Source organism: Camelus dromedarius, chromosome 8, assembly GCF_036321535.1.
Source record: "Camelus dromedarius isolate mCamDro1 chromosome 8, mCamDro1.pat, whole genome shotgun sequence".
Lineage (NCBI taxonomy): Eukaryota > Metazoa > Chordata > Mammalia > Artiodactyla > Camelidae > Camelus > Camelus dromedarius.
Window position 1 is genome coordinate 7927400 of NC_087443.1, and position 14117 is coordinate 7941516.

Sequence of the window (14117 nt, forward strand, 5' to 3'; positions counted from 1 at the left end):
GAAAGGAAAAAACAGAGAACGGTTTCACATTACATGTTATTGTCATCAATAAACCTCATGCCTTAAAAAGTACCAGAAGCAGATGTTCAAATTCTGACATGTAAACCAATATAGTTCATAAATACGGGTACCCTAGAAAAGAGTAAGGATCAACAAAAAAGTCTTTTTTACCAACACACTTCAATTCCATGATAATGTAACATTAAAATTATGCTACGCATCATATCAAAACACTACTGTTAACTAAGGGCGAGAAACTGCCTTGAAAATAATTCTTACGAAATATCAGAATTCCACAAACGACCTTAAATGCCTTTCCTTTTTGAAAGGTATGTTATTTAATGTAATCCTGAGATAAATATTTAAATTTTACTCTAAGCCAAAAGATTTTCATTGACAATATGTAGCTCTTTGGTGAGGCCCAATACAAGAAAACTGAAATATTTATAGAAAAAAATCTAACCAATAAAACAGAAACAGGCAGGGGAATTTCATCCCAGATTTAAAACATTTTAACCCCAAATTCATCTCTGATTAGCTCTTCTGATCCAGTGGAGAGGAATTCAATGTTGAAGAAAAATGAGTCTTCATTCATTTGTGGAACACTTAATGAGTGACTCTGAGCCCGGCATGAGGTTGGGAGTAGGAATATATGAAAGATTATGGCAGACTCTGTCCCTGGCATCCCAGTGCCGACAGGAAAACATCCCTTAGACACGGTCACGGTCACACAGACTCAGACGCTGACACTGAATGCCCGCCAGAGCCAAGCTCTGCACATGCTAACGCTGAAGCTGGATGCATCATCTGAAAAACACGTGACACAGACCTTGAAGAGCTGAAGCCAAGGGGTCCACTCAGGGAGGAACACAGAGGACGGAAAGGAGGAAGAAACACTTAAGAGGTGAAAAATCAAAACCTACCTCTTCTGACACCTGATATGATATTTAAAACATAAGGAGTTAAAGCAACCTGTTGTGACGGTTTTTCCAGAGACTACTCTTGAAATTAAATATAGTTACCTCGATTTTTCATTCTCCATGTTCCATGGCTAAACATCTCAGAAAACTGGAGATCACCTCTTTAAACACAGTGTAATAAGGACCTCGGTCACAGTCATCTTCTGAAAACACACGGTTTTATCCTCTTGTGCTCTGGGGGCACACTTGTCATGTGCACTTAGTAAGCGTCTTGTGTACAAATCAAAGCCCAAGGACTCGGAGGTAACTTAGGGTATTTTCCCCTACATTGGAGAACATTAGGTATCACACTTTTTTAAAAAATATAGTTTTATTAAATATTGAGTCAATGCAAATACATATTTTTTTAGTATGTGTAAGGTGGAAAGAAAAACAATTCAATGAATGTGGCTGTCACCCAGGGTAAGAAAAAGAGCACAAATGGAATCACAGACATTCCCAACCACTTCCCTTCCCTCCTCCTTCGGCAAGTGCCACTGTCCTGAATTTGGTGTCATCATTCTCTTTCTTTTCTTCAGTGTTTGCTATACTTATATTCACAACTTCTATACTGTTTATTTATGTTTTAGAACCTTATAGATACAAAACCACAGCATATATAGCCTTCTGCTCCTTTCTTTTTGCTTTCTTCTTCCCTCTGCTCCACATTCTGTTCCCGAGGCTGACACATTGCCATGTTTTATAGCTGCAGCATATATATATATTTTCATGGCTATATAATATTCCATTACATGGATGTGCCATAATTCACCTATTCATTTTACTGTTGAATATTTAGGGACTTGGGGCTTTTTTTTCAATTTTTTTCTTTTTTCCTTTTTTTTTTCTTTCTTTTTTTATGCTATTCTGCTGCTATGAATGTTCTTGAACATGTCTCCTGGTACATCTGTATAAAAAAGTTCTTTAGAACATACACCTGGGAATGGAACTCCTAGGAATGCAAATGTTCAACTATACCAGATGTTCAACTTTACTGAAAAAAAAAAGTTTGACTTTTCCAGGAAATGCACAAATTTACCAGACATGAAATTACTGGGTGTGGAAATGTTCAATTTACTAGATAATACTTCAGTGCTATGGGTTTACACACCCCCAACAGCACACACATGCTGCATCGCTCCACATCCTCACCAACATCTGAGAGCAACAGGCAATTTTTAATTGTTGCTAATCTGGTAAGAATAAAGTGATATTTCTTGTTTATTCTAATTTGCATTTCCCTCACTATTAATGAAGTCGAGCATTTTGTTTGCTTTTAGTTTTTCTTCCTGAAATCATTTGCCCCTTTCTCTGTTGGCCTGCAGCTTTGTCTTTCATTAGTTTGTACATGTGTACGTGTGTATATATGTACACATGTGTATGCATGGAGGCATACTGTGTGTGTACCTGTGTGCCTTTGTATATATACATACATGTATGATCAAGACCTTTATTAAAGGATATATGTTACAGATATGTTCCCAATTTACGGCTTGGTTTTTTACATTCTTTACAGCATTATTGATAAATACATGTTCTTTTTTTATTGAAGTATAGTAAATTTACAATGTTGTGTCAATTTCTGGTGTACAGCACAATGCTTCAGTCATACATGTACATACATATATTCGTTTTCATATTCCTTTTCATTATAGGTGACTACAAGGTATTGAATATAGTTGATAATACAAGTTCTTAATTTAAGTGAAATATAATGTATCCAACTTTTCCTACCAAGTGCAAAAGCTCTGCACTTTCTATACCTTGTTTACTAAATCCTTTCTCCCCCAAGGCTGCAAAGATATTTGATTATATCACCTCTCCTAAAGTTGTATGGTTTGGCCTTTCGCATTTAAGTTGCTGGTCGACCAGGAATAAATTTTTGTGTATAATGTGAAATAGGGTACATTTCCTTTACCATAAAGAAAACCGTTGCCCCAGTGCCTTTAATTAAAATGTTCATCCTTTTCTTGCTGGTTTACCAGCATCCCAACTGCCTAAGTCTGTGTTATCTCAGCCTTTAAATTTTTAATATTTTTCCTATCCCATTCTTCCCTTCATCTCCTTCTGGGATTCTGACCGAGGAGGATGACAGCCCTTCTGACAATGTCCTCCTCACCCTATAACCTCCTGTTCTGTTTCCCTCTGTGTCTCTCTGTGCTACATCGAAATTATTTCTCCAGATCTAACTTTCACTTTACCAGTTCTCTGCTCCTAAGTGTCAGATTTCTTGTCAAATCCTCCAAGAGTTTGCTTTCATTATCACATTTCTCATTTCTCGTATTTGGTGCTTCTCCAGATCTTCTTGGTGATTATAAGCCTTTTGCTTCTTACTTACATTTTCAATCTCTTCTTTTACTCCTTTCGATGTATTAGATGTACCTACTCTCTATTCTGAATCTGATCATTACAATTTCTAAATTCACTGAGAGTCCGTTTCTGCTTTCTGGTGACGTTCCTGGCTCTTATTCGCGGCAGTCGGTTTTGTAGTATATGTTAAAACTTTTCACTTAGTCATACTTTCCTTGTCTCTTTACTAGCATGCATTCTTCAAGAGCAATATTAAAGCTCTGTTCTTCCAGACTGAAATTTACCTTTGTTTCTGCTAGGTGCTTAGAGGCACTACCACTCAAGGACCACTTCAGAATACATCCTCTGTTTGAGCTGTTTGAACCATCCATGTAGAGTGAATAAGGGCTGCAAACTGGATGTTATCTTGTGGTTACAAAGTCTTCAGAGAGATTTCTGTCCCCTTAGTCAGCACCAAGGTTTGAGACAGGCAGCTTTCCCGGCAGCTCCCTTGTGGGAGTGCTGATGATAGAGTGTGTTTATTTAATCCTAACAAGTGGGGTGCAGCTTGTTGGGGCCCTAGATTAAGAGGAGAGGGTCCTGTTAGATTTTGTTGTGCTTTGTCTCCAGTTCTCAGCACACAAAGACAGTTAAATCCAAATCCCCCATTGACCTCCTCCTTCACTGTTGGGCCATTCATTGCTCGTCCTTTCTGTCAGTCAGCCTTCTAGAGATGCCCAGCCTCCTCTGAATCGTCTAATTATAATCTGTGTTTTTACAATTGTGGTTTAAAAAAACACAGTGTAAAACTGACCATCGTAACTATTTTTAAGTGTACATTTCACTGGTGTTAACGACATTCGTATTGTTGTGCAACAGATCGCCAGAACTCTTTTATCCTGCAAAACTGAAACTCGGTCTGCATAGAACACTAACCCCCCATTCTCTCCTCCCCCAGCCCCTGGCCACCACCATCCTGCCTTGTCTCCAGGAATTTGCCTACTTTAGGTACCTCGTATAAGTGGAATCATACAGTATTTGTTCTTGACTGCCTTATTTCATGCAGCATCATGTCTTCAAGGTTCATCCGTGTAGCCTGTGTCAGAATTTCCTTCCTTTTTAAGGATGCGTAAAGTTCCATTGTGTGGATACACGCCACATTTCATTTATTCATTCACCTGTTGATAGACATTTGGATCGCTTCCACTTCCTGGTGGAATATTCACTATTCCAACAGTGAAGAATGCTGCTGTGAACACGCACATGCAAATATCTGAGCCCTTGCTTTAGGCTCTTTCAGACGTGTGCCTAAAAGTGGACTTGGTGGATGATTCAAGTCCATGTTTTTATTTGTTTGCACTTGCCTGAATTTTTCCAAAATGGATTTGAGGTAGGCTCTCATTTCCTGTAGGCTAATGAACATAAAACACGGGAGACTGATAAGAAGGACCAAGACAAGAAAAGGCAGGAGGGCAGAACGGAAGAGCAGCCGTGGAGGTGGTGTGGTCTTTTAAAGGTCTCCCTCCCAGACGGCTCTTTGACTTATAAAGCAAGAGGTTATCCTTGGAGAGTCTGCATATTTTTTTAATCTTAATTCACTGAAAGTCACGGATGTCAAAATGCCTGGCACGCATCAGGACAGCACACTTGCTTCACTGGAGACCACTGAGAGGTTTCACCATCTCTCTGTTCCCAGATGCTAATTCACTGACTCAGCTCTGCAGCATGCAGTCAGACTATAAAATATTAATGCAAAAGGCATTTCAAGGGAAAGCTGACCCATCGTGAAGGCAATATACAGGATGGGCCGGGCTGTATTATTACAGGAAAGCTGAGACTGTCAGCAATGCTTGCGTCTGGAATTCTCCTCCCAACAGAAAAGAGTGCTCGTGGAAACTTCCTGCTGTCACTTGAGCAGGAAGTGAGCAAGAAGAGCATGTGTGCTCCAGAGTAAACCTTCCCCCTGCAAAGAGATCCTTTTCCTTCATGTTCCCTGGACAAAGAGTGCAAGTAAGAAATGTGTGTACAGGTGAATGTGGTTTACTGTTCTGTGATGTAGGAATTCAGGCGTGACGCCTAAATAGGTCAAGGACAAGCAACAGTGGAGGCGATGGCATTTTTTTAAATAATAAAAATAGGATATTCTTATTAGAACATTTTAATAGAATATTTTATTAGAATATTAGATTTTATTTGAATATTAACCTTAGGGAAGTTCAAACTAAAAAAAAAAATCACATGAAGACTACATCTTTTGCAAAACTTATTAAAGATTCTGGCGTATCAGGCTTTTTATTGCTGCATAAATGAAAATCCTTGTTTAAAAACATCTCAGAATTTAATGCAGAGAGAAAACTGACTTGATTTCTGTGATCGTTTGCGGGGGACGCCACAGCAAGGTGCCACAGTTTGGGTGGCTTAGACAATAGGAATGTCTGTCTTCCCCCAGACTATCTGAAAAATCCAAGAGTTCCATATAACTAATAAAAATTTTGATAATACTAATAATTGACACCGATTATTAAAGGCACAGTTTTGCCATATATCCTCTCTAATCCTCCAAACCTCACAATAACTCTTCCACGGAAGTGTTGCTATTATTCTGGAGGCTAGAAGCCCAGGATCAAGGTGTTGGCAGGACTGGTTTCTTCTGAGGCCTCTCTCCTTGGCTTGTAGACGGCCACCCCCTCCCTGTGTGTTCCCACGGTTTCCCTCTGTGTGTCCGTGTCCTGCTCTCCTCTTCTTAAAAGGACACCAGCCATACTGGATTAAGTTCTACACCAATGACATCATTTTAACTTAATCGCCTCTTTAAAGGTCCTATTCCAAATACAGTCATATTCTCAGGTCCTGGGGGGTTACAACTGCAGTATATGGATTTTGAGGGAGCACAAGTCAGCTCATAACAACGTCCTTTATGAGAAAATCAGGTTCATTGAATTTCATTTTTTGCCTTAAATACCAGGGAACGCACAGAGCTACATGTTTCAGAGAATTACAGCAATTATTCTTAGCCTGTTTTATGATGTAAATCTCAAACTCAAATGTTTCTCATCATTTTAATCATTCATTTTATTCACTCATCCCAACAGATATGTATCGTGCAGATTATCTAAGCCAGATCCTATATGTAATCTAAGCTGAGAATTCAAAGAATAACAAGACAGAGTTTCTATCTTGAAGGGGTTTAGAAATTCCTGGGGTGTAGACAAGCTAACCCGCCCTGATAACTCAACCACACACACACACACACACACACACACACACACACACACACACACAAGTCTGCATCTGTATACTCGGAAAGAGACAGACAAGGGAGCTGAGGGAGCGTGTGAGGTGGACACGCCCAGCAAGGACATGGAGAAAGGGGTCCCAGGGCAGAGCTCCCGGCGGGTATCGGCAGTGCAGGGGCTGCAGGCGTGAGGGTCACAGTGGAGACGGAGGGGGAGTTTCCCAACTATGACTCAGGTAAATGCAGAGACACACTAACCAAAACACCGTTTCTGACTCTGATCTGTTAAGTAAGCCTCACCCAGGAACAGCCACATCACCCCATCCAGTAAGTCAGGCCTGCAGCTTTCTTCTACTATTAGAAGAAGGAGAGGAGTAAAGGAGGGGGACAGGGTGTAAACTGAACATGAGTCCTTTTTAAGAGACAGGATGGGAGGAGGGTACAGCTCAGTGGTAGAGTGCCTGCCTAGCATGCACAGGGTCCTGGGTTCAGTCCCCAGTTCCTCCATTAAAGATAAATAAATTTAAAAACCTAATTACCACCCCTTCAAAGAAAACAACAGGATAAATGCCGTTGCTCCCTCCCCACATGGGTCTGCGTTGACAGCATAAGACCAACGTCTGTTTCATGAATCTCAATGATCAAGAACAACTTGAATGATGATCAGCATATTCAGTTTAAGAAGGGAGGGAAGAATCAGTTATAGTTCAATTTATAAAAAAATTCCAAATTTAAAAAGAAAAAAGCAGGGAAGTACAAAGTACACTTCAGGAATAATTTTTGGTAGAATCAAAACATTTAAGAGTGTAAAGGTCTCCACCCCTCCCCCAAGCTACCTGAAAAGTTCTACGGTTCAAAATAACGGAACCTTCGAGAATTCCACATGACCGACAAGAATTCTGACGGTATTAATCGCTGCCACCGATCATTAAATTTTGCCACATATTATCTCCAATCCTCAAAACCTCATCATAACTCTCCCACATCAGTGTTATCATCCACATTTAAACTATGGGAAACTGAGGCTTTGAGAGGGGAGATCACTCCCCCAAGGTCCAGCATGCAGCCAGGACTGTGGGAAGCCGAAACCCGGTCTCTGCTGTTTCCCGCACTTCAGGGAACCCAGGCGAATCCACACATCAGGCCGGGCTCACCCGTAGGGTGAAGGCCACTTTCACAGCAGGACCATTCCAGAGACAATACACGCAAGTCCAGCTGTGCAAGAGGACATTAAAAACAGCGTTGAGAGAGAAACCACGAGAAAATGGACACTGACAAAAATAACTAGGATGGGGAAGAATGGCTGACAAATAACATGTGCAAACAATTTCAGAGTCAGTTTTATAACTTTGAGCATGAACCCTACCTAACAAAAGGGAGAACACAAATGAAGGTCTGTTATGTGGAGACGAGTGAGCGACCGGCTCTACAGGACGTTCCCAAAGTCAGAGAGGACTAGGGCAGATTTAATTGCATTTTGCGGGGGGGGGGGGGGGGGGGGAGGGTCTTGAAAAATTCCTGGAAGGGGAAGGGGAGAGAAAAGGGATGGTAGAAGGAGGGGGCAGGATACACAGTAGTCCTGGGTAGCCCCATGTGCTCCTCCTCAAAAGACTGTCATCATCTCCACTGCTCACCCTTGACCTATTTTCACATCCCCTGTGGATTCCCACGCACAGAACAGTGACCCGTGAGATGGGTGAGGGGTCTACCAGATCACACGTGCAGCACTCCTGAGACCATGAAGAACAGAGGGAGATAAGGGGTCCCTGCTTATTTTTGCTGGACTAAGAAACAGCCCTTCCCTCGTGTTCTCCCTGACCTTCTGCCTCCTCGCTCCAGGCAGTGCCCACACTTGCTTCTCTCTCACCCGCAGGCCTCGCCCCGGCTCTTCCTCTGCCAACTTCAATGCACCCTCCATGTTTTAGCTGAGATCCCACCTCACGGGGGAAGTCTCCCAGATGCCCTGTATCCTGGCCTGGGGCTTCTTCCACAGCCACGGCGCCTGAGCCTGTCGCGATCACATCTCCACCCCAGACAGCTGACCTGGTTGACCAGATGTCAAACTGCTTGAAGGCAGAGGCTGGTGATTTCTGCTGTGGTTTACCCTGCCCCCAGCACAGGGCTGAGGTACAGTAAGTCTTCACTAAGTACGTGCAGGACAATGAGCAGAAAACCAATCTAATTTTTATCTCATAGCCAAAACCTAATTGAAATTCCTGGTGGTATCAATTAAATTTGGAAAACTAAATAATAGAACTAAAGAATTGTTTTCTATATGAGATCTTTGCAAACATTTACTGAGGGGCCAAAGAGGAGCCTGGAGGGAAATCTTCATTTTCCACCTCTATACTACAGAGAGTAAAACTTAAACATTTAAAAAAATTTATCTAAAATTAAACAAGATTACACTGTATAGCACAGGGAAATATACACAAAATGTTATGATAACTCACAGAGAAAAAAATGTGACAATGAGTGTGTATATGTCCATGAATGACTGAAAAATTGTGCTGAACACTGGAATTTGACACAACATTGTAAAATGATTATAAATCAATAAAAAATGTCAAAAAAAATTTATCTAAAATTAAGAAAGTTAAGAGAGTTGAAGTTCAAGGAGGGGAGGGCAGAGCTCAGTGGTAGAGCACATGTTTAGCTTGCATGAGGTCCTGGGTTCAATCCTCTGTCTCCCCATTAAATTAGTTAATTAATTAATTAAAATTAATAAATAAATTTAATTAAATAAATCAATTTCATTAAATTGAATAAATTAATTAAATTAAATAAATCAATAAATCTAATTACCCCCCAAAAAACAAAACACTGCAAAGGATAAGAACTGTCTTATCCCCTTCTGTATCTATTTCTTAGCCTAACGAATGGTCTACAAGTAATAGGAGCCTCATCAAATGTTTTCTGAACTGAATAAAATACATATTAAGAAGAAAATTTGAAGTTTATCAGTGAATTTAGTTAAGCAGCAGTGAGACACTACATGCAAATTTAGTTTTTTATACACTTCATTTACATTATGATGCCACTTAGAGAATTTCAAGTGTAAAATGAAGAATAGCGTGGCTCTGGTTTATCCATGCCACAGTTACCTACTCCCGAGTTTCTGCTGTACCTGGGACGTTTTTGAGATATTAAGGCAACGGATTTGCATCTCTGACAATCCAAAATTCCTAGTTTCCCTACAATTCTGCCGCTCGTGGAGTCAATAGCATTTGCATCTTCCCAAACTATCTGAATATTTTCACATAAACTGTCCCTCCTTGCAGGGACCTCTAGTAATGACATTCTGGCCGTAGGTAGAGGATGCATCCCCAGGCCTGTCTCAGGAAAATGCAAGTTTCTCAGAGAAAACCCACATTCCGCAGGGCCCCACCCCCCTGCACTAAGGCTTGTGGCAGGAGCTAGTGCGGGCAGTGGAGGTGGGGCTGGGTACAGGACACAAAGTGTAGGGGACGCAGCTGAGCCCACGGGAGCACATGAAGATACAGAAAAGGCTGGTGAGCACAAAGACTCATGGAGAGGAGAAGGCCACAGAATGCAGGGGCCTCAGAGCTGGGGGCTGATGGCAGGGTCAGAGACCCCAGTAGTGTACCCTAACTGGGCAGGGGTGGGACAGGAGGGAAGGGGACAGGGCACAAGCATTTTAGAATGACACAGCAATTGAGGACAGGACAAAAACTGGTTAGAACCAAGATGGTGGAAGAGTTGACTTCCAGTAAACCTTGAGCCTCACTATACGTTCACTGTAACACATTAGCTGCTAAATGTCATACCCACAGGCACCATGACAGTTCCCAGGCTGACCATGAAAGGACAAAAAGTAAGCAGCGGAGGGGGGAGGAATTCCAGGAAATCCCTGCCCCTTCTCCAAAATAGTTGAAATGATCCTCCCATTTGTTAGCCTGAGAAATTACCCAGCCCATAAAAACTGTGCCATACCCTGAGGCCACCTCTCTTGCCTGCTGAGGCAGCCCTCACTGTGTCAACGGAGTGGGTATCTCCCTAAATAAATCTCCTTCCATTTTACTATGGCTTATTCTTGAATTCTTTCCTGCCTGAGACAAGAACCTAATCTCTGGTAACGGGCAGGGAACCCCCAGTGGGATCTAAGCCAGGTTTGGCCACCAGGGGCGCCCTCCCACCTCCGCTGGCCTCCCAGGGTGTTGGGAAGCTTCCTTCCGCATCCGGATGCCCTGGAAGGGAGGGAAGGGAGGAAACAGCCCTGAAGACTGACTCCTTGAATTAAGTGAATGCTTTTTCCCACCAAAACTCTTTCATGCCTGGGAGGGCTGGTTACCCTTCACTGGCTTTTTCAAGTCCTCCCTACCCAGTGCCCCACTCCCATCCAGTCAGCAGGAATACTGTCCAGGACAGCATATGGTCAGTTAGAAGGGACTATGACATTTTTTTTCACACAGCTGAACAATAGTGTATAAATTACTGTGGCATCTTTTGGAAAAACTTGGTTAAGCAAGCATGAAAACAAATATAAAACCATAAACATATTTTTTGTTGGCAATATTCTCCAGAAGAAATCAAAACATTGTCAGGAGGAAGGTAAGTGCAGCAATAGAGAAACATCACACTAACTGGCCAGTGTTGCATCTGTAGAACTCTTCCTTCCATCTGTACCTACTGAAATCTACTTTTCTTCAAGGTCCAGCCCAAGTGTCCCTTCTTGTAAGGAGCCTTCTCCATCCTCATTCTCCAAAATGCCCTGACGGAATCTGTACCTCTAAGTTCAGGACCAGGTGTATGTCTTTCCTCCCATGTTATCTTTTTTTTTAATTCTTTGCTCTGCCTCCCACAGTCTCATTAAAGGCCTCCCACAGCCTCATTAAAGGTGCACTGAATAAATGAATAAACACCAATGTTATCTGTCAGTAAACGAACAGAAGGCTTCATCTTTCAAGTCCCTTGATGGTCGTGTCATTTGCTCCAAAAATAAAGTCTCGCTTCCCAGCCAAGATTCTCTTTCAAAATCTCTGAAGCTCAATATATAAGGTGATAACAAATTAATAAAAGTCTAGATATTTTCCAAACCACAGGGGAAAAAGCCATCCTAACCAAGTGAGCATCCTGGCCACCAAAGAGCAGTGTAAATAAACTTCTAACGCATTTGGAAGAGCAATTAAGACAGTAATAATCCTGTTAGCATCAGCAGAAGGTGCCTGTTACCTAAATGGTTTCTTTACACGTTCGTTCAGTAGACCACCATGCGGTGATATAGCCCCAACCCAGTGACGTAAAATTCAGCATAAGGCCGGGCTAGTTCTGTTGGGTAAATCCAACCTGGAAGTAGGTTTCAAGATCCCTGCTTCTGGAGCATTTACAAGCAGTGATGCTGGAACATACCCGTGGGGTTTCTGGCTGGGTCCTCCGAGCCACCATCAGTAACAGCTGCTGTTGAAGGGCACTGACCGCGGGGTCCCCGGAAGAAGGGTCTTGACTCTCGGACGTGGTGGTACTGGAGGAGCTGATCTGTATGTCCCTGAGGATGGGCCAAACAAACGCTCTGGTTACCTGGAAGTGCGGGACGTCATCTATTAACTGCACACAAACACAGGGGCTCCAGGGATCATCCAGGAAGGCCACGGATAAGCCTTTACAACCTTACACAAGCCGTTCCAAGTCGAAAATTGCGTGTGCAATGCTACCTGCAGGCAGAAGGACGGTCGTCTTGCACACACACATTTGAATCACTCAGGCTGTCCAGAGCTGCAGGGTGCCACGGGATAGGGAGGTAAACGCCTCGTGAACGCCAGAGGCGACGACCTTATTTTTCTTTTCTTTTCTATTCGGGGTGGGGGGGCAGTAACTAGGTTTATTTATTTATTTATTTATTTATTTATTTATTTATTTTTAAATAAAGGTGCTGGGGATTGAACCCAGGACCTCATGCATGCTAAGCACCCGCTCTACCACTGAGCTATCCCCTCCCCTCCGACCTTATTTTTCTATATATTTAATGGTGGTAGCAACCGTCTCTAGCTTCATATTTGGTAAATACAATAAATAGCAAGCTGGACCACTCCCAAGACGCCAATCAGGAAGACACAGTGATGGCCTAACACCTCTGCTACCTCTGGCAACCCCCAACACCAGCCTGCATCACCCCTTCGCCCACACCCCGTCGCCACCCAGAGCAAAGCAAGTGCTCGTCACAGAAAAGAAATGCCCCAGGTAATCGTAAAAGAGGACATTACTGAGCCAGCTGTGATCTGCATCTAAATCGCTTTGTTGTCTTCCATCCCATCGGACAGACAGGACTTAATTAATGGAACTCTTTAAGCAATATCAGATCCTGGCATTCTTCCTTTGGCTCAGAAAGCAAAAACTAGGACACTTCTCTCTGCCTGCATTTCTGGCAGGGTACCGATAACTCTGAGGAGACAGTACGGGCCGCCTCCACCACAGTCATTTCTAACAGAATTCCTGCTGACGTAACTCCAGTTTTATTCAATCATCTAACACCCTGGGTTCAGAAGAGACTAGGTCCCTCCCTAGCCCCCAGGGGTAAATCCTGGTCACCCCACACCCATCCAGGTAAGTCCAGCCACACCGCCCAGTGCCTGGCTTTAGGATGGGAACATAACCCTAGAAGAGGCCAGTGTCAAGCAAAGGGGAGTAGAAGAGGCTCAGGGGCAACTTCTTCTACTTCTTAAAAGGTAACAAAAGTAAGAGACCGTCTTTCTCCTGACCTTTTGATGTTATGTGAATAAGAAACTCACAACCACACAGTCATCATGAAGGCCAAGTGTGAGGACAGCAAAGCTAAGAGATAGAAACTAGTTCCCTTTTTTAATTAACTTATTTCATTGCTAGGGCTTTTTGGGGAGGGTTAATTAGGTTTACTTATTTATTGTAGTGGAGGAGGGACTGGGGATTGAACCGAGGACCTCATGCATGCTAAGCACACGCACCCACAAAAGAAAGAAACTAGTTTCTTTTTTAAATTGTATTATTTTTTCCGTTTTCTTTTCATTTTTCAGTTTCATTAGGTAGAATTGTTACAATTTGACTGCACATGTACAATATATTGTATGTAAATATATAGACACAATATACTGCATATTTTAAAAAAATTTACATATATGTACTGTTCATTGAGAAACTAGTTTCTTGACAGCCAGTCAGCCCTGCACCGGTCACCCCTTTGGACTTCCTGTTTCTAACACATCCTGTAATACATCCAGTAACTGTTTAATCCATTTTCAGTTTGGGTCTTCAGGTTCTTGGGACCCAAACCACCTCAAGAATGCAGATGCTGCCCTAACTAAGGCCATCATCGCCTTTTGATTTCTGACCTCACATTTCAGTATAAAGTCTCTGGCAAGTTCTTGGATCTTTCTCTTCCCTAACTCCTTACTACCATATTCATGAACATGCAAATACTTACTTTACAGGAACAGGGCTGAAAACATGACAGCTATTCACATGGGTGCATGCACACATGCAAGAATTTCTCGACATTTTTGAGACATCATTTAGGACCATTTGATGACACATTCAGTAAAGGCCTTCATGTCAAGAACCATTTAGGAAACATCACACGTTAACATCAGGGTTTAAGAAATGAGTCAGGCGGGATGAGTACAGGGAACCTGAAAACTTAAAAA

The 14117-nt window shown here is 42.3% G+C and overlaps 1 protein-coding gene across 1 annotated transcript in view; it reads right to left on the reverse strand.

The window, feature by feature from the left end:
• The window catches only part of PCNX2 (pecanex 2), a 220803-nt gene that overhangs the window by 162886 nt on the left and 43800 nt on the right, over positions 1-14117 (reverse strand). The window contains exon 9 of the mRNA XM_064488633.1: positions 11854-11989. Coding sequence (XP_064344703.1) covers positions 11854-11989 — 136 coding nt within the window. The remainder of the gene's footprint in view (positions 1-11853; positions 11990-14117) is intronic.